This window comes from Callithrix jacchus, chromosome 13 (genome assembly GCF_049354715.1).
Source record: "Callithrix jacchus isolate 240 chromosome 13, calJac240_pri, whole genome shotgun sequence".
Classification (NCBI taxonomy): Eukaryota; Metazoa; Chordata; class Mammalia; order Primates; family Cebidae; genus Callithrix; species Callithrix jacchus.
The window spans coordinates 79,200,249-79,220,469 of NC_133514.1; the positions used below are offsets into that span (position 1 = coordinate 79,200,249).

At 38.9% G+C, this 20,221-nt stretch overlaps 1 protein-coding gene across 3 annotated transcripts in view; it reads right to left on the reverse strand.

The window, feature by feature from the left end:
• Nucleotides 1–5,596: 5,596 nt before the first annotated feature.
• The window catches only part of SLC39A6 (solute carrier family 39 member 6), a 34,064-nt gene continuing 19,439 nt past the window's right edge, over nucleotides 5,597–20,221 (reverse strand). For 2 of the 3 annotated variants that reach the window (XM_008979717.5, XM_002757169.6), the window contains exons 6-10: nucleotides 13,593–13,698; nucleotides 11,034–11,411; nucleotides 9,485–9,565; nucleotides 8,091–8,281; nucleotides 5,597–6,828 (exon numbers count right to left, since the gene is read on the reverse strand). In XM_008979717.5, coding sequence (XP_008977965.4) covers nucleotides 6,676–6,828; nucleotides 8,091–8,281; nucleotides 9,485–9,565; nucleotides 11,034–11,411; nucleotides 13,593–13,698 — 909 coding nt within the window. In that variant the 3' untranslated portion in view covers nucleotides 5,597–6,675. Of the gene's footprint in view, nucleotides 6,829–8,090; nucleotides 9,371–9,484; nucleotides 9,566–11,033; nucleotides 11,412–13,592; nucleotides 13,699–20,221 lie in introns of all 3 variants that reach the window. The other variant, XR_013525852.1, reaches the window with a different exon arrangement.

A 20,221-nucleotide genomic window follows, 5' to 3' on the forward strand; every position in this document is an offset into this window, starting at 1 on the left:
TTCATAGTATTTTGTAGGTAAGCAGACAAGCTGAGAAAGTCAGGTTCCATCCATGAGTTGTCTTATAGTTCCTCCCTCTTTGCACATTTTGCCTCCCCTTTGCTGCTTTTTTTTTTTTTTTTTTTTGAGACAGAGTCTCACTCTGTCATCAGGCTGGAGTGCGGTGGCACCATCTCAGCTCACTGCAACCTCCACCTCCCAGGTTCAAGCAATTCTCCTGCTTCACCCTCCTGAGTAGATGGGACTACAGGTGCCCACCACCATGCCCAGCTAATTTTTTGTATTTTAGTAGACACAGAGTTTTACCATATTGGCTAGGATGGTCTTTATCTGTTAACCTTGTGATCTGCCTGCCCTGGCCTCCCAAAGTGCTGGGATTACAGGTGTGAGCCACTGTGCCTGGCCCTGCTGCTCATTCTTAAACGCTTGACTTCATAGGATGGAAATACTGAGGAAAAAGGCAAGTTTTTAATAGACTTTCCAAACTGTAAATGTTTTCTTCTATTTTTGTGTGCTAAAATGTTTTCTTTTAATCCTGAATATTTTATTAAATTTGTGATTTTTCTCTTGAATCTGTTAACATGATATATTATGGTAATAGGTTTTCTGATGTTTGCATTCCTTGGGATCACCTTACCTAATCATTATGCACTGTTGAGCTTGATTTGCTATTTTATCTAGGATTCTTTTATCTATATTAATTTCTGCTTTTCTTATGAGGTTTTGTCTGGCTCTGAAATTTTACTCACCTTACAGACAACAAGTCAGCCTGTTACTGTTTCACAGATGCTGGAATGTGACGCTCCTGGGTCACTGACAAAGCACTTATGACTCACATCAATAAAGAAGTTTACATCAGTTCCCCTTGATCCCTGAGTCCCACAGGAGCAAAGTGAAAAGTTCCAGATGGGGGCTGCACATGCCGGGAGTTTAGGTGGCATTTAGCAGTTGAAGAACACTGGGCTCGGGGAATCCACCTCCTTTGTATTATATAACACCTTCCCTTTGCCTCAGGACCTCATCTTTCAAGGCTGTTCACTGATAACTGACCCAGGCAAAGAGTGGTCAGGGCCTTACATTCTTGACATATTCAGCAAGAAAGTGCAGGGACTCAGGATCCAAGGCAAATTGCCTTTCCTAATGTGGTTTTGGTATCAAGATTACACTAACCTCAATTAACATGAGCTTTCTCTTTTAAATCCCAGAAACTTTTTGGATAAATGAGGGATTTATGTCTTGAAGTTTTGGTAAAACACTGTAAACTAGGCCTATGTTTGGGGCAGAGAGGGAGATAATTTTGATTATAATTTTTTTTTTTTTTTTTTGAGACGGAGTCTTGCTGTTGCCCAGGCTGGAGTGCAGTGGCGTGATCTTGGCTCACTGCAACCTCCGCCTCCCAGGTTCAAGTGATTCTCCTGCCTCAGCTGCCCCAGTAGCTGGGGCTGCAGATGTGTGCCAGCATGCCCAGCTAATTTTTGTATTTTCAGTAGAGACAGGGTTTCACCATGTTTGCCAGGCTGATCTTGAACTTCTGACCTCATGATCTACCCTCCTTGGCCTCCCTCCCAAAGTGCTGGGATTACAGGCATGAGCCACCGTGCCTGGCCCATTTTTTTTTTCTTGAGTGAACATTTTGTACTGTCTCAGAAAATTAATCAATATCAAAAAGTTCTGAAATTATAAGCTGATTTTTACAATTGCTTGAATCTATTGTTTATATCTCCTTTTTCATTCAAGTTATTTTTAATTCTGAGTTTTTAAAATCAGTCTGACAAATTTTGTTCCCTTTCAAATATCAGCCTTTGGTCCATTTCTACAGCTCTTGCATTTTCCTCTCATCTCCATCTTCTGAAACGGAGGGATGGGGACTATTTGAATCTCCCACATCCCCATTAACAGGTTCCAGCTGGAGTGGGAACCATAGTTCCTATTTCATCCTGTTTTTGTGGGCTGGTCCAGCACACCTTCTACCTTCAGAATCTCTGTGAAAGGGAGAAGTCTCTGCTCACCACACTTTTAGAGGTGCATTTCCAGTTATTATAAGAACTTCCTCACCTTGCACTCATCTAGCAATGGCACAATGGTAGGTCTGTGAGTTTCTGAAGCAGAGTAATCTATTCAATCAAAGGGGATGCTTAATCTCATCCATGTAGGCACCCCCAAGCAGGTAACTGTTACCCATCCCCTTTCATTTGGTCTGAGGAACAGAAATGCTGGTGATGTGGTCTCTCAGTAAGCTCTGGATGAAGGAGAGATGGTATTGTCCACTTGTTACTGATTGTAGTGAACACTTATATATATATATATTAGGAAGGGAGGAAGGCAGGAAGAGAGGAAAGGAGGAAGGGAGGGAGGAAGAAAGGGAAGGAGGGAGGGAGGGAGGGAGAGAGAGAAGGGAAGGAAGGAAATCAGGCAGTGAGAGAGACATTACCGACCTGGATCTAGAGGTCTCCAAGCTGATTTCTTTTTTTTCTTTTTTTGAGAGAAGGAAAGAAAAAAAAAGGAGTGAAGGAGAGGAAGAAAAAGGGAGAGAGAACAGAAATGTTGCTTTATTTAAAAAAAAAATGGGTATTAATAATGGCCAATCAATGTTTCATTTAAACCTATGAGTAGGTGTGATGTGGTATTGACAAGAATGTATATTTTGTGTATTTAAAGTGGAGAGCTCTATAAATATTTATTAAGTTTACTTGTCCCGGATCTGAGTTTGAGTCCTTGATATCCTTATTAATTTTCTGTCTCATTGAGTCTAAGTCTCTATGTATCTGGGTGTTAGGATCGTTAGCTCTTGTTGTTGCACTGATCCTTTTACCACTATATCTTTGTTGCTTTAAAATCTATTTTATCAGATATGAGAATTGCACCTCCTGCTTTTTATTTATTATTTATTTTTGCTCTCCATTTGGTTGGTAAATCTTTCTCCATCCCTTTGTTTTGAGTCTTTGTGTATCCTTGCATGTGAAACAGGTCTGGATGTAACATGCTGTTGGGTTTTGGCTGTGTCTTTTGATTGGGGGATTTAGTCAATTTAAATTTAGGATTACTGCCATTTGATATTAACTGGCTGTTTGATCCATTTGTTGATGTAAATTCTTCTTTACGTTGATGCTCTTTACTTTTTGGTATATTTTTAGAAAGGCTAGTACTGGTTGTTTCTATGTGTAATGTTTCTTTCAGAAGCTCTTGTAAAGCAGGCCTGGTGGTAATAAAATCTCTGAGTTCTTGCTTGTTCATAAAAGATTTTATTTTTCCTTCAGTTGTGAAGCTTAGTTTGGCTGGATATGAAATTCTGGGCTGAAAGTTCTGTTCTTTAAGGATGTTGAATATTGGCCCCCACTTACTTCTGGCTTGTAGAGTTTCTGCTGAGAGATCTGCTGTAAGTCTGATAGGCTTGCCTTTGTGGATAACCTGACCTTTCTCTCTGGCTGCCCTTAGTATTTTCTCCTTCATTTCAACCCTGGTGAATCTAACAATTATGTGCCTTGGGGTTGCTCTTCTTGAGGAATATCCTTGTGGTGTTCTCTGTATTACCTGGGGTTGAATGTTGACCTGCTTTGCTAGTTTAGTAAAATTTTCCTGAATAACATCCTGAAAAATATTTTCCAGCTTGGATTCATTCTCTCCGTCGCATTCAGATACACCTATCAAATGTAAATTTGGTCTTTTCACATAGCCCCACATTTCTTGGAGACTTTGCTCATTCCTTTTTATCCTTTTTTCTCTAATCTTGTTTTATTTCATTAAGTTGGACTTTGACCTCTGATATCCTTTCTTCTGCTTGAACAATTCGAGTGTTTAAACCTGTGCATACTTCCTGAAGTTCCCATATTGTATTCTTCAGTTCCATTAATTCACTTATATTCCTCTCTAAGTTGTCTATTCTCATTAGGATTTCGTCAAACCTTTTTTCAAAGTTCTTAGTTTCTTTACATTGGGCTACAACATGTTCTTTTAACTCACAGAAGTTTCTTATTATCCATCTTCTGAAGCCTGATTCTGTGAATGGGATGCGCTTGTTCTCCATCAAGTCTTGTTCCCTTGTTGATGAGGAACTGTGATCCTCTTTAGAGGGAGAGGCGTTCTGATTTTGAGTATTCTCAGCCTTTTTATGCTGGTTTCTTCCCATCATTTTAAATTTATCCACCTGTCGTCTTTGTAATTACCAACTTTCAAATTAGGTCTCTGAGTGGACGTCCAAGTTGTTAATTCCCAGGGCCAAAATATGAGCAACTCACTGCGCCAGCCAAAACAGCGGCATTAAGACTGATGGTGATTTTCTGCCTGGGAATCTCCAGTCTGGTTTCCTTCTTGAGTCCATAATAGGCAACTCTGCCTTCCCGGAGCTCCAAACCTCGGTCAGAAGGGGAACCAGTCCCGTTTACTCTGCACCAAGAGCTGCCACGCTGAGTTGCCGGCGAAACCACTGCGCTGGCCACAAGAGTCACGCTGGCGACCCGTGCAGCTCTTCCACTGGGAATCTTCTGTTCTGTGAGTGACCAAAATTTGTCTGAAAGTGTGGCGTCCTCTCGTTCTCTGCGCTTTCACTGGGAGCTGCAATCCCGAGATGTTAGCAGTCAGCCATCTTGGATCGTTCTCGAAAGCTTATAATTTTATGTGGCCTTGGCACTCACTGTGAATATAAGTTGGACTTTCCCATACAGAAGCAGAGTTCAGTCACCCTTGATTGTTTCCAGTTCTTTGTCTCCTAGTTTCTCAGTGTGGTCCATCTAGGTAGCTGCCTTACACAGCTGCTCCCTGTCAACCACTTCGCTATGGGACAGCTAGATGCAGCTTGCTTACTGGCCCCGCCAACCCTCACACGGGCTGTGTGGGTATGTCACAGTGACCACCTCTCAGTCATAGAATGGTCTCCTGGAACTGATGCATGCTTGCTTTTAACCTAATTAAAACTCTTCAAGAGAAATTTCTTTGAATAATACCCTGGACCCAATAAAGGCACTGGCCCACAGGTCCCTCTCTTTCCCTGCCTGCATTTCCTGACCTACATGTGTGTGGCCTCCAGATGTGCCATGTACCTCCTAGGACCTGTAAATAATAACACCTGGAGTCTCTCCCAAGCACTGAGTTTCATCCCAAGTTCTCCATAGTAAAGATCTTAAATTAAGACATTGACTCTCTTGAGAGTGTAGACTAATACTAATGCTTATTCTACAGCTTTAGGTCCTGGTTTTTTAAAAAAATAAAAGACACCTGAGAAGAAACTGTGGGCCAATATTTTTTCAAGTGCCCTTTGTGATAAAAAATTTCAAAATTGAATAAGGCCACTCAATACAATAATATAAATGAACTGATTAGGATACTATAATCCAGATTATAATTGGTATACTACAATCCAGATTATAATTTTAAAAATGAGACAGCTCAATTTTTTAGAAACAAAGTAAAATGGTAGTTTTGAGGGACTTCGGGAAAATGGGGAGTTGTTGAGTGGGTAGTTTCAGTGTAGCAGGATGAAAAAGTTGTGGAGATTCGCTGCACAATGTGAATATACTTAAAACTACTGAACTCTACAGTTAAAAATGATTCAGATGGTAAAAAATGTTTTAAAAAGAAAAGAAAACCAGACGTCTGACACTAAGTGACATGAGGAATTTATTGTGTAAAAAAGAAATATCTAGAGAATGCCACAGAAAGGCCTAGTATGGTTACAGTACTGAATATAAAAGGCAATTGCTCACAATGACAACACTGAAGTACTGAGAGATACTAAAGTACTTTCTGAATCGAAGTCAAATGATATTCAGCATGGTTTTAATGTCCTCTTGTATACCAAAGTTTTACTAGTCTGATACTTCTGTAAACCAGGTAACCAGAACACCCAATCATACAGCTTTTGCTGATCTACAACCTGGCAATAACCAAGTCTGGTGATACATAAAACGACTCATGGTACTCATCTGGTATATATCCACACAAACATTTTGAAATTCCAATTCCATGGTCAAGTGATATATTGCTTGAATTCATTAAATATATTTAGATTTCTGTATTATACAAACAAAGTTAAATGTACAACTAAATTAGTATATGAAAAGTGCTCACTATGTCTTTACAGGAACATTAATCCTGACAAAAATGTTTAATGAATGTACTCTATGCTAACCCTGCCTTTTTATACTTAATTCTAAATTACTCCCCTCTAATTTACAACAAATTTTGTGATTTTCATAAGAATCTATGCCTCCTTAATTCTCAAATTCTTCTCTTTTCCCCCTTATTTCTTTGTTTAAATTCAGTATAAGCTTTCTTGGTATTTTACGTTTCATGCACATTCTTATTCCTAAACACCAGCAGTTCTTCAGAGACCTAAAGTCCAGCATAGGAATTACTGTGTTAGTTCTTGAAAAAGCACTAAAGACATTTTTCCTGAAATATACAGAACACGTCATGCCAAATCTCTTATTTATATAATAAACTGGTAATACTGGTGAATTGCACATATAGGTTATATCTCCAACATAGAATAACTTAAATATTAAAACGTACCTTTACGTTGCCACCATAATTGACTGTGTAACAGACGGCAATATTCAATACAAAAATCACAAAACCCACTAACTTTAAATGCTGCATATTAGAGCATACAAACTCATCTTCCTAAGACCTATTCAAACTATAACAACTTTTTAAGCTACTCTAGCATTTAAACCCTAACTAGAAATTTATACGAAACACAATTTTATGTTCAAATATGGAAATAAGTAACATAATTCCAAAACCCAAAAGCATCCCAGCATTCTGTAAGAGGAAATATCCCCACCGGCTACATCCGTGGTCACTAGCATCATTGTGTAGCATTTCAGGCACCTAAAAAAAAAAAAAAAAAAAAAAAAAAAGGGAAATGAGAGTATATTAGCTTTATTTGTAGCTGGAGATACTGTGAGTTAGTTCCTTAAAACATTATTATACACATACTGAATCTAGCTAATAACGTCATACAGCATTTCCTAGCAGTTTAAGAATGATTACTCTTTATGTTCTGGGAAAGTAAAAGTTTGTATTGGTTCAGTTTGCTCCACTGGAAAATGAAAAGCGATACTGATTTTCCTGCATCAGTTACTGCCTTCATATTTGAACTGTAGTTTATCTTTAGTTCAGAGGTAGAAAACCTTATACCAAATAAGATATATATTGTCTTTGATTGCTTACCAAGTAAAAAATAAAATAAAATAAAATAATAAAGTATAATTTTAGCAGTAAGTTTGGCTGGGATCGTTTTGAGGACATTAGTGACAAAAAGATACGACTCCTTTGTTGATTAATAAGGAAATTACGCATTCTGAAGTACACAGCATACCAACAATATGTGTCTCATCCTGGATTTCCTACAAATCTATAGAAAAGTCACTGCCTGATTACTGAGATTGTATCCTACAACAATGCATCATAAGGATGTAGATACTTTTGTGAATCCTGATACATATTAAGATAAAGGTGTGATCAACACCTTTATCAAAAAAAGAAAACTCTAAAGAACCTATATTCTTATATTCCACATCTTTCTGAATATAGAATCACTTCTCATCACTGCATTGAAAACCTTTTTTAAAAAAAAAATGATTTTTTTTTTTTTTTTGAGACAGTCTTGCTCTGTTGTCCAGGCTGGTGTACAGTGGTACAGTCTCAGCTCACTGCAACCTCCACCTCCTGGGTACAAGTGATTTTCCTGCCTCAGCCTCCCAAGTAGCTGGGACTACAGGTGCATGCCACTATGCTTGGTTAATTTTTTTGTAATTTTTAGTAGAAACAGGGTTTCACCATGTTGGCCAGCCTGGTCAACTCCTGACCTCAAGTCATCTGCCTGCCTTGGCCTCCCAAAATGCTGGGCTAAATGGTGTGAGCCACTGTGCCCAGCCAAAAAAATGATTTTTATTGAGCCTATAGTCCTAGCTACTCAGGAGGCTGAGATGGAAAGATCATTTGGGCTCAGGAGTTTGAGACCAGCCTGGGCAACACAGCAATATTCCACTTCCTGCTCCCCCAAAAAGAGAGAAAAAATAAGGTTTTACTGAATATTTTCTCCATTTTATTGTTGGTCAATAATGGAACATGACTTCTTAAAAACTTACCATATCAACCAGAGCAACATACATGAATAAGCCAGCAGTAAGTGCAAATATCCACATAGAAACATTTTCAGCATAATGACCAATGAAAATTCCTGTTGCCATTCCAAGATACGCCAGCATGGCTGACAAAGCATTATAAAGGACAGCCTGCTTCACGGTCATGCCAGCCTTTAGTAAAACAGCGAAGTCACCTTTAACAGAAAACGAAAAAGGAAGAAAAAGTCCTTAAGAAATCATTTTTAAGACAGATACCAAGATACTTCTTAGATTTAAGAAAATTTTCTATTGTTTTTGAGAGCGGGAAAAAAAACCCAAAATTAAGAATTATCTAGCGTTAAAGCAGTGTAACTCAGAAAATCACCCTAACAGCTTTATAAACTATTGTTTTTCCTTTTTATTCTTCATCTTTCAATCTCGCTCTGTCACTCAGAGCCAAGTGTCACTTGGCTCACTGCAACCTCTGCCTCCTGGGTTCGAGCCATTCTTGTGCCTTGGCCTTCTGAGTAGCTGGGACTACAGGCGCATGCCAACACACCTGGCTAATTTTTCTATTTTTAGCAGAAATGGGGTTTCACCATGTTGACCAGATTGGTTTCGAACTTCTGACTTCAGGTGATCTGCCTGCCCCGTCCTCCCAAAGTGCTGGGATTACAGGTGTGAGCCATTGCGCTGGCTAGATATCTTATCCAAAATTTTCTTAAGGCTTATACTTTGTCAATAAATAATAAATACTATAAATTTACCATTGTGATCTCGCACTGTTTTCAAGGAGCTTGGAATTTGGCCACAAAGAAGGGAGGGATGGGTGGAGAATACACATGGGATAATTAGCAAATAATAAAGATAATACATAACTAAGAGCTGAAGAGTTTAATGCTACAATTATAAAAGGAGAAAAAAGACACATGAAGATGAAAATAAGAGAGAGGCTTCATTGACCTTGAATGTAGAACATAAATTAGAAGTTGAAGATTATAAGGAATGGATGAACATAAGACAAGGAACAAAAGTGAAAATGGCATCAGTGGTATGTGTGTGAATATATCTCCATGAGAAAAAAAACAAGGACATGAAGTGGGATCCAGAACTAGGGAAGGATTTAAAGCCTAGTGACAAAGAAGAAGAATATTCAAAACACAACTCATCTACTTCCCTTCAATTCCAATGAGATTCTTTTTCAACTTCTGTTAACGGAAGATGATTCCTTTGTATCCTGTAGTCTTATTCACCTTGTAGGTATGAAGATGATTCCTGAAGTCATCAGTATGCTGGTTGGCAGACTTATGAGAAGGCATGGAATTGATGAAGAAGCTTGCTGAACTAACATTAGCAAAAGCCAGTAACACTAGGACATTTCACCCACTTAGCAAATACAATTTATGTGGTTCTCTCACCTAATTCGTGAGGCAACTCATGACAGAACACAGCAACAGAGGTACTTAAACCACTCGATAAGCCTTCAGTAAAAGCAGCACCTGTGTAAAAATCAATCAGAAAAGTTTGGCTACATTAATTTGTGTTTTTTAATCTTTTCAATATGCAAAATGAGGTAACAAAAAAACTATTCTGTGAATAAACAGAAGTTCCCCAACCCAACTTTGTATCTTCTTTGTAAGAAATCTTGAGTACATTCCATGAGGTCTAAATTTCCCAAAGTAACACATCAGGCATAAAAGAGAAGAGAAGGTTTTCAATGCCTTAGTGTGAGTGGCTAGTTATACAAATCTGAGAAGTAACTGCTACCATATAAAAGGCATATTCAAGAATATAAAATAAACTGTTTGAAAGTTTTAGGAAAAAACTCTCCTGTCAAGGATAAAAATATGTTTTACTTGCCTCAGAGGAATTTACTATGTAATTAGATTTGTTTACATTTATTCTTTCCCTAGCTCAGTGAGAAAACTCTAAGATAAATAGCTGTCCTTTTAAAAACCTGACATATTATACAATCAATCAATTATAAACCATGACTGTGCCTGTTTTTTTTAGAGAAGGGTTTTATTCTGTTGACCAGGTTGGAGTACAGTGGTGAGATCATAGTTCACTGGAACCTCAAACTCCCAGGCTCAAGCACTCCTACATCAGACTACCAAGCAGCTGGGACTACAGGTGTGTGCCACCACAGCTGGCTAAATTTTTTATTTGTAGACATGAGGTCTTACTATGTTGTTTAGGCTGGTCTTGATCTCCTGCGTCGGCCTTCCAAAATGCTGGCATTACAGACGTGAGTTACCATGCCCAGCTGACTGTGCAGTTGAACATTCCTCCTTTGTCTGTTTCAGCTCCACATAATATAGTACAAGAGGAAGAGCACTCAACTCCCAGGGAGCCAAGGCCTGGGCTCATCTTAGCCTAGTTATAACACAGCACAGCCTCCTTGAGCAAGTGGCTCCATGTTTACAGGCCTCAGCTGCCTAATTACATGGTTCCTTCCAGCACTAAATTATTAAAATTTGTAAATATTCTATTATCTCCCAATTGTCGTATAACAATTTATTAGCAAAAGTTCTGTAATTCTTCCTGGGATAGAGATTGATAATTCGACTTAGACTTAAGATTCCTTTAGCATAACAGATGATGGAAAATATAATTTTACCTTTATAAATATTACTTATATTATTGATAAGAGAACTTCAATGAATAGGGAGAAAAAAAAATCTCATACATGCCTCATACAAATTAAAGGCTGATCTTAAGATCTTGCAATTTAAGAACAGCTTCTGACAGTTACAATTTAGGTCATGGGCTAGGCACAATTCCTAGCATTTAATCCTACCTAACATTAACTGAGTACTTCACTGTCAAAGTAGTAAAAGAAAAAATAACATTTTTATAATCTTGGAAGTCACTAATATCCTCATCTAAACTAATCTATTCTTTGTTAGGTGTTTAATGTGGCATTTTCAGAATCAATCAACAAGGAACAAATATATAGATGTATACCAATTGCTAGGCCATCACTGAAATTGTGCAAGCCATCACCCATTATCACCATCCAGGCCAGAGTGGCAATGCCGGCATCTTTCAGCTCCTCCCGAGAGTAGCGCTGGCTGTGACTGTGAGGATGGTGGTTTTGGTGGTGGTGGTGATGGAGAATGTGATGGTAGTCATGATGGTGGTGAATGAGATCATCCGACTGGCCGAGTGTATCGTGAAAATGTGAATGGCATTTATTCTTGCACCCTCGGGGTACATATTCATTATAGACTTCCTGTGGATGAGCATGAGCTATCATGACTTCTTCTTCTTCCAAGACTGCAGGCTGCTGAGAATCGCAGTGGGAGGGCTCTTGTGAGTCTGCTCTTAAATAGCCTTCAGTTCCTAGGAATAAACATAAAGGGCATGTGGACAGTTAGAAGGCTTTGTTAATGAACTTGGGGACATTTCAAACTGCACTGAAAAAGTAAACAGAAGATCTTAAAGCACAGTAACTCCTTCATATCTGCAGAACTAAACACTGAAGTATTAGTGATGAAAAACATCCACAGGTTTTAATGAATTCCAGAAATGGAATGGTCTCAAATATTAAGAATGAATTTTACATGTTAATCTTCAATAACTACCTCTCAGATTCTCCCTTAACTACTTCTACCTCCCTACCTTTTTAAAGATGACTTTTTTTCTCATCCTAAGAACTTGCTTGTTTTAGAAAACATGGTATGTTAGATATTTAAAATATTTATTTTAGAAAAATATCTTAGCGAAGTAAGGAAAATTAGAAATAAAAACCATGCATAATCCTGTCATCTGACTTCCTCTTTTTGGGAAGTCAAAATTCAAGGAAAAAACAGAGAATCTGAATTATTTCTCATTACCAAGAAGCATTTATTATTTGTGCAAAGAAAGTAAATTGCCACAATAAGGTGATTTTTCTGTGTCCTGTACATAGTTACCAATTTTCTTTGAACCATCCCTGACACTGCAGTCCATTTCTAGGGCAGATACTTCCTCCCCATCATTACACATTTCACTGGAGTCCATTTAAAAAACTGAAGAGGGAACAGATGCAGAAAGAGCAAGAGCATTTTACTTGGTCTTTAGAGAAAAACAGCATGTTGGAAAATACACAGTGGACAGGAAACCATACAAACAGGCAGTAGCAACAATAGAGTTGTTCTCTCACCTCATCAACAACTGTCTAATACATACCAATGCTGAGCCAGGTACTCCAGCACTAGGCACTAGAAATAGAGTGGAGCCTGACAAAATATCTGCCCTCAAGAAGCTCATGGTCTTGTGGGGAAGATAGCCACTTAGCAAGGAAACACATGTATAAAAAAGGTACTGGAGGCACTGGTTAGTAGAAATTAGAGAGGGGCAATACGGAGAGTGACTGGGAGACCTGTTGTAGTTGGGTGTTCAAGGAAGGCCTCTAAAGAAGGAGATATCTGATTTGAAACCTGAACGACAAGAGGAGGAATTTATGTGACGGTCTCAGAGAACAGTATTCCAAACAGAAGGAACAGTGAATACATGGCCTGGAGAAAAGCCTTGTGTGCTCCCAGGGTGAAAAGAGGGCCAGGGTGGCTGGAGCAGAGTGAACAATTCTGGAGAGTGGTGGGCACAGCGGGACCTTGAAGATCATGGCAAGGAGCTGGGTTGAAAATACGAATCTTAACTCAGTCTGTCCAACAAGATATGCCAAGCGAACAGCCAAGTTACAGGAAAAACAGGAGAAACATGGTAGATATAACCTTAGGCAAGTGATCACAATTAACACTGCCAATAAGTGACAAAGAATCATATCAGGTGGCACAACATGTCACAGGAAAGGACAAGTACCATTTGTGGTATTCCTGCCAAAACTGATCAACCTAATCATGCAAAAATACTAAACAAACCCCAAATTAGAAGCAACTACATGCAGTATTTGATCCTGAATTGTAATCTGGAATAATATTTTGGTGGGAGTTGAGGGAGTGTTGGGGTAAAAAGCACTATTAAGGCATTTGGAGCAAAAGAATACAGAGAATGGCACTGTATCAGTATAAATTTCCTGATTTAATAATTAAACTGGTTATATGAGAGAATGTCCATTTTCCTAGAAAACACATACTGAAGTATTTAGGTGTAAAGAAACATTATGTGTACAATTTACACTCAAATGGTTTAGAAAAAAAGTCTGTGTCTAGCTGGCCCTCTAGGCACTAAAAAATTAAAGAAAAAGGTATGCGTGTGTAGACAGAGCTAGAGAGAGAGTTAGAGATAAATGTGTGGTAAAATAACTGGGGAATATGAGTGAATGGAATACAGGAATTCTTTGTATGGTTCTTGAAACTTTTCTATGAATACGAATTTAGCTCAAAATAAAAAGTTACAGAAAAAATAAATGTAAATATACATAAAACAACTTACTAAGTGGCAATTTTTTAAGAAGTATGAGATACTGAAAAAACCAAACCAACAGGACATGGTCCCATTTCTTCCAGATGGTCCAAGCTGCCTGCAAATCATACAGCAATGAACTCCCTCCAGCCCTAATATTTATGCATAATGACTTACGATCATCTGTATCTACTTTCTCCTCATTCGCTGAAAGTTGAGATTCGTATTTGGACAACTGCTTCTTAATATCCATATCATCATCATTTTCAGGTTTCTTCTGATTCTAAAATAGTGAGGGAAAACAATACTTAAAAACAGTAATTTGTTTATATGTACAGCTTTCAATCAATAACCAGGTAAGCAGAAGACAGAGAATGCCCCCACAGTCATCCACTCTATGTATGGTCCCACACTAGCAGCACAGTATCTCCTGGGAACTCATTAGAAATGCATACTCCCAGCCGGGCACGGTGGCTCATGCCTGTAATCCCAGCACTTTGGGAGGCCTAGGTGGGCAGATCATGAGGTTAGGAGTTCCAGACCAGCCTAGTCAACATAGTGAAACCCTGTCTCTACTAAAAATACAAAAAAATTAGCCAGGTGTCCGGGAGGGCACCTGAAATCCCAATGACTTGGAAGGCTGAGGCAAGGAGAGAATCACTTGAATTTGGGAGGCGGAGGTTGCAGTGAGCCAGGATCGTGCCACTGCACTCCAGCCTGGGGCAACAGTGCGAGACTTCAACTCAAAAAAAAAAGAAATGCATACTCCCAGGCCACACCTCAGACCTGATGAATCAGAATGTGGATTTAAACTAGATCCCTGGATGATTGATACACACATTAAACTTAAGAAGCTCTACCTCAGCTTACCAATTTAAAACTAGCTAGTGGCATTTCCTTCAGGCATCTAGTGATCCGTTAGCCACCTGCCTGGCTTCCTCCATGCCTCTTCTGCAAACTGAAACTTCAAACTTCCCGTACTTTTTATAACCTATAACTACAGATTTGTAGTTATTAACCTTAAATACTTTTCTTTACTAAAACACCGTTAACATGATTTCTCTTGTAAAAAAAAGGCTCTATTAACCTTGGATTCCTCACTGGGCTTTTTAACCATCCCAAATACTGTACAGGAGAGATTGTCCCTAAGTCCAAGCAACCGTTAGGTTGTGTAACGATCACTGTTTGAACAATGGTCCCTGTCTATCACGTACTTCTACAGAACATTTAAAATAAAAGTTATCACATAAATAACAGATTTCTTATTTGCAGTACCTTTGAATATGACAATCGCTACCATACTTAAGATGTCTTTGCTTTTTCTTTTTATTGCATTTTAGGTTTTGGGGTACATGTGAAGAACATCCAAGATTGTTGCATAGGTACACACGTGGCAGTGTGATTTGCTGCCTTCCTCCCCTTCACCTATATTTGGCATTTTCCCCCATGCTCTCTCTCCCCAACTCCCCACCCCCCGCTTTGCCTCCCCATTTCCCCCCAACAGACCCCAGTGTGTAGTGCTCCCTTCCCTGTGTCCATGTGTTCTCACTGTTCAACACCTACCTATGAGTGAGAACATACAGTGTTTGATTTTCTGTTCTTGTGTCAGTTTGCTGAGAATGATGGTTTTCAGGTTCATCCATGTCCCTACAAAGGACATGAACTCATTGTTTTTGATGGCTGCATAACATTCCATGATGTATATGTGCCACATTTTCCCTGTCCAGTCTAACATGAATGGGCATTTGGTTGGTTACAGATCTTTGCTATTGTAAACTGGGCTTCAATGAACATTCGTGTGCATATGTCCTTACAGTAGAATGATTAATAATTCTTTGGATATACACCCAGTAATGGGATTGCTGGGTCAAATGGAATTTCTATTTCTAGGTCCTTGAGGAAGCGCCACACTGTCTTCCACAATGGTTGAACTAACTTACACTCCCACCAGCAGTGTAAAAGTGTTCCTATTTCTCCACATCCTCTCCAGCATCTGTTGTCTCCAGATTTTTTAATGATCACCATTCTAACTGGCATGAGATGGTATCTCAATGTAGTTTTGATTTACATTTCTCTAATGACCAGTGATGATGAGCATTTTTTGACATGTTTGTTGGCCTCATGTATGTCTTCTTTTGTAAAGTGTCTGTTCATATCCTTCGCCCACTTTTAAATGAGCTTGTTTGTTTTTTTCTTGTAAATCTGTTTTAGTTCTTTGTAGATTCTGGATATCAGCCCTTTGTGAGATGGATAGATTGCAAAAATTTTTCCCATTCTGTTGGTTGCTGATTCACTCTAATGACTGTTTCTTTTGCTGTGCAGAAGCTGTGGAGTTTCATTAGGTCCCATTTGTCTATTTTGACTTTTGTTGCCAATGCTCTTGGTGTTTTTGTCATGAAGTCCTTGCTACGCCTGTGTCCTGAATGGTCTTGCCTAGATTTTCTTCTACAGTTTTTTTGGTGTTAGGTCTTATGTTTAAGTCTTTAATCCATCTGGAGTTAATTTTAGTGTAAGGTGTCAGGAAGGGGTCCAGTTTCTGCTTTCTGCACATGGGTAGCCAGTTTTCACAACACCATATATTAAACAGGGAATTCTTTCCCCATTGCCTGTTTTTGTCAGGTTTGTCAAAGATTGGATGGTTGTAGATGTGTTGTGTTGCCTCTGAGACTTCCGTTCAGCTCCATTGGTCTATATCTCTGTTTTGGTACCAGTACCATGCTGTTTTGATTACTGTAGCCTTGTAGTATAGTTTGAAGTCTGATAGTGTGATGTCTCCCGCTTTGTTCTTTTTGCTTAGAATTGACTTGGCTATGAGGGCTCTCTTTTGGTTCCATATGAAGTTTAAGGTGGTTTTTTTCCATTTCTTGTGAAGAAGGTCATTGGTAACTTCATGGGGATAGCGTTGAATCTGTAAATTACATTGGGCAGTATGGCCATTTTCACGATATTGATTCTTCCTAACCATGAACATGGAATGTTTCTCCATCTGTTTGTGTCCTCTCTTATTTTGTTGAGCAGTGGTTTGTAGTTCTCCTTGAAGAGGTCCTTTACATTCCTTGTTAGTTGTATTCCTAGGTATTTTATTCTCTTTGTAGCAATTGTGAATGGCAGTTCATTCTTGATGTGGCTCTCTTTAAGTCTGTTATTGATGTATAGGAATGCTTGTGATTTTTGCACATTGATTTTGTATCCTGAGATTTTGCTGAAGTTGCTTATCAGTTTCAGGAGATTTTGGGCGGAGATGATGGGGTCTTCTAGACATACAATCATGTCGTCTACAAATAAGACAATTTGACTTCTTCCTTTCCTATTTGAATACCCTTTATTTCTTTTTCTTGCCTGATTGCTCTGGCTAGAACTTCCAGTAGTATACTGAATAGGAGTGGTGAAAGAGGGCAACCTTGTCAAGTGCCAGATTTCAAAGGGAATGCTTCCAGTTTTTGCCCATTCAGTATGATATTGGCTGTTGGTTTGTCATAAATAGCTTTTATTATTTTGAGATACATTCCATCAATACCGAGTTTATTGAGGGTTTTTAGCATAAAGGGCTGAATTTTGTCAAAGGCCTTCTCTGTATCAATTGAGGTAATCATGTGGTTTTTGTCTTTGGTTCTGTTTATGTGGTGAATTATGTTTACAGTCTTGCATATGTTTGGGTATGTTGAACCAGCCTTGCATCCCTGGGATGAAGACTACTTGATCATGGTGGATAAGCTTTTTGATGTGCTGTTGCAATCGGTTTGCCAGTATTTTATTGAAGATTTTTGCATCTATGTTCATCATGGATATTGGCCTGAAGTTCTCTTTTCTTGTTGCGTCTCTGCCGGGTTTTGGTATCAGGATGATGTTGGTCTCATAAAATGATTTGGGAAGGATTCCCTCTTTTTGGATTATTTGGAATAGTTTCAGAAGGAATAGTACCAGCTCCTCTTTGTGTGTCTGGTAGAATTTGGCTGGGAACCCATCTGGATGTAGGCTTTTTTTCTGTGGTAGGCTCTTAATTGCTGCCTCAACTTCAGACCCTGTTATTGGTCTATTCAGGGTTTTGACTTCTTCCTGGTTTAGGCTTGGGAGGAGGCAAGTGTCCAGGAATTTATCCATTTCTTCCAGGTTTACTGGTTTATGTGCATAGAGTTGTTTGTAATAATATCTGATGATGGCTTGAATTTTTGTGGAATCTGTGGTGATATCCCCTTTATCGCATCAATTTGGTTATTCTCTCTTTTGATTTTTATTAATCTGGCTAGTGGTATATTTTGTTGATCTTTTCAAAAAACCAGCTCCTGGATTTATTGATATTTTGACGGGTTTTTTGTGTCTCTATCTCCTTCACTTCTTCTCTTATCTTAGTTATTTATTGTCTTCTGCTAGGTTTTGAGTTTTTTTGATCTTGCTCCTCTAGTTCTTTCAATTTTCATGATAGTGTGTCTATTTTGGATCTCTCCTTGCTTCTCATGTGGGCACTTATTGCTATATATTTTCCTCTAGACACTGCTTTAAATGTGTCCCAGTGATTCTGGTATGTTGTGTCTTCGTTCTCGTTGGTTTCAAGAAACATCTTTATTTCTGCCTTCATTTCATTGTTTATTGAGTCAACATTCAAGAGCCAGTTGTTCAGTTTCCATGAAGCGGTGCTGCTCTGAGTTAGTCTCTGAATTCTGAGTTCTAACTTGATTGCACTGTGGTCTGAGAGACTGTTTGTTATGATTTCCTTTCTTTTGCATTTGCTGAGGAGTGATTTATTTCCAATTATGTGGTCAATTTTAGAGTAGATATGGTATGGTGCTGGAAGAATGTATATTCTGTGTATTTGGGGTGGAGAGCTCTGTAATGTCTATTAGGTTTGCTTAGTCCAGGTTTAAGTTCAAGTCCTGGATATTCTTGTTAATTTTCTGTCTGGTTGATCTGTCTAATATTGACAATGGGGTGTTAAAGTCTCCCATTATTATTGTGTAGGAGTCTAAGTCTCTTTGTAAGTCATTAAGAACTTGCCTTATGCAGCTGGGTGCTCCCGTATTAGGTGGCTATATATTTAGGATCCTTAGCTCTTCTTGTTCCATTGATCCTTTTACCATTATGTAATGTCCTTCTTTGTCTCTTGATCTTTGTTGGTTAAAAGTCTATTTTATTTGAGATGAAAATTGCAACTCCTGCCTTTTTTTGCTATTTGCTTGATAAATCTTCCTCCATCCCTTTATTCTGAGCCTTTGTGTATCCTTGCATGTCAGATGGGTTTCCTGGATACAGCACATTGATGGGTTTTGGCTTTTTATCCAATTTGCCAGTCTGTGTCTTTTGATTGGGGCATTTAGTCCATTTACATTTAGGGTTAATATTATTACGTGTGAATTGGATCCTGCCATTTTGATGCTAGCTGGCTGTTTTGCTGGTTAGTTGATGCAGAGTCTTCATTGTGTTGATGCTCTTTACCATTTGGTATATTTTTGGAGTGGCTGGTATTGTTGTTCCTTTCTATTCAGGAGCTCTTGTAATGCAGGCCTGGTGATGACAAATCTCTGAGTACTTGCTTGTTCGTAAAGGATTTTACTTTTTCTTCACTTATGAAGCTCAGTTTGGCTGGATATGAAATTCTGGGTTGAAAGTTCTTTTCCTTGAGGCTGCTGAAGTTTAGCCCACACACTCTTCTGGCTTCTGGGATTTCTGCTGAGAGATCTGCTATGAGTCTGATGGGCTTCCCTTTGTGGGTAACCTGACCTTTCTTTCTGGCTGCCCTTAGCATTTTCTCCTTCATTTCAACCCTGGTGAATCTGACGATTATGTGCCTTGGAGTTGCTCTTCTTCAGGAATATATTTGTGGTGTTCTCTGTATTTCCTGGACTTGAATATTGGCCTGCCTTGCTAGGTTGGGGAAGTTTTCCTGGATAATATCCTGAAGAGTATTTTCCAGCTTGGATTCATTCTCTTCGTCACATTCAGGTACACCTACCAAACGTATATCAGATCTTCTCTCAGAGTCCCATACTTCTTGGAGAAACGTATATCAGGTCTTCTCTCATAGTCCCATATTTCTTGGAGACTTTGTTCATTCCTTTTTACTCTTTATTCTCTAATCTTGCCTTCTCGTTTTATTTCATTGAGTTGATCTTCGACATCTGATATCTTTTCTTCTGCTTGGTCAATTCGGCTGTTGAAAGTTGTGCATGATTCACGAAGTTCTCATGTTGTGTTTTTCAGCTCCATCAATTCACTTATATTCCTCTCTAAGTTGTCCATTCTTGTTGGATTTCGTCAAATCTTTTTTGAAGGTTTTTAAGTTTCTTTGCATTGGGTTAGAACATGTTGTTTTAGCTCACAGAAGTTTCTTATTACCCACCTTCTGAGGCCTGATTCGGTCATTTCATCACACTCATTCTCCATCCAGCCTTGTTCCCTTGCTGATGAGGAGTTGTGATGCCTTGTAGGAGGAGAGGTGTTCTGGTTTTGAGTGTTTTACTCCTTTTTGCACTGATTTCTTCCCATTTTTGTGGATGAATCCACCTGTTGTCTTTGTAGTTGCTGACTTTCAGATTGGGTCTGAGTGGATGTCCAGTTTGTTGATGATGAAGTTCTTTCTGTTTCTTAGTTTTCCTTCTAACATTTCTGGCCCCTCTGCTATAGGACTGATGAGGTCCACTCCAGGCCCTGCTTGCCTGGGGATCACCTGCAGCGACTGCAGAACAGTAAAGGTTGCTATGAATTTCTTCTTCTGCTATCTTTGTCCTAGAAGGATGATCGCCAAATGGCAGTCTGATCTCTCCTTTATGAGGTGACTTTGGATATACCAAGGTCAGGGAGCTGCTTGAGGA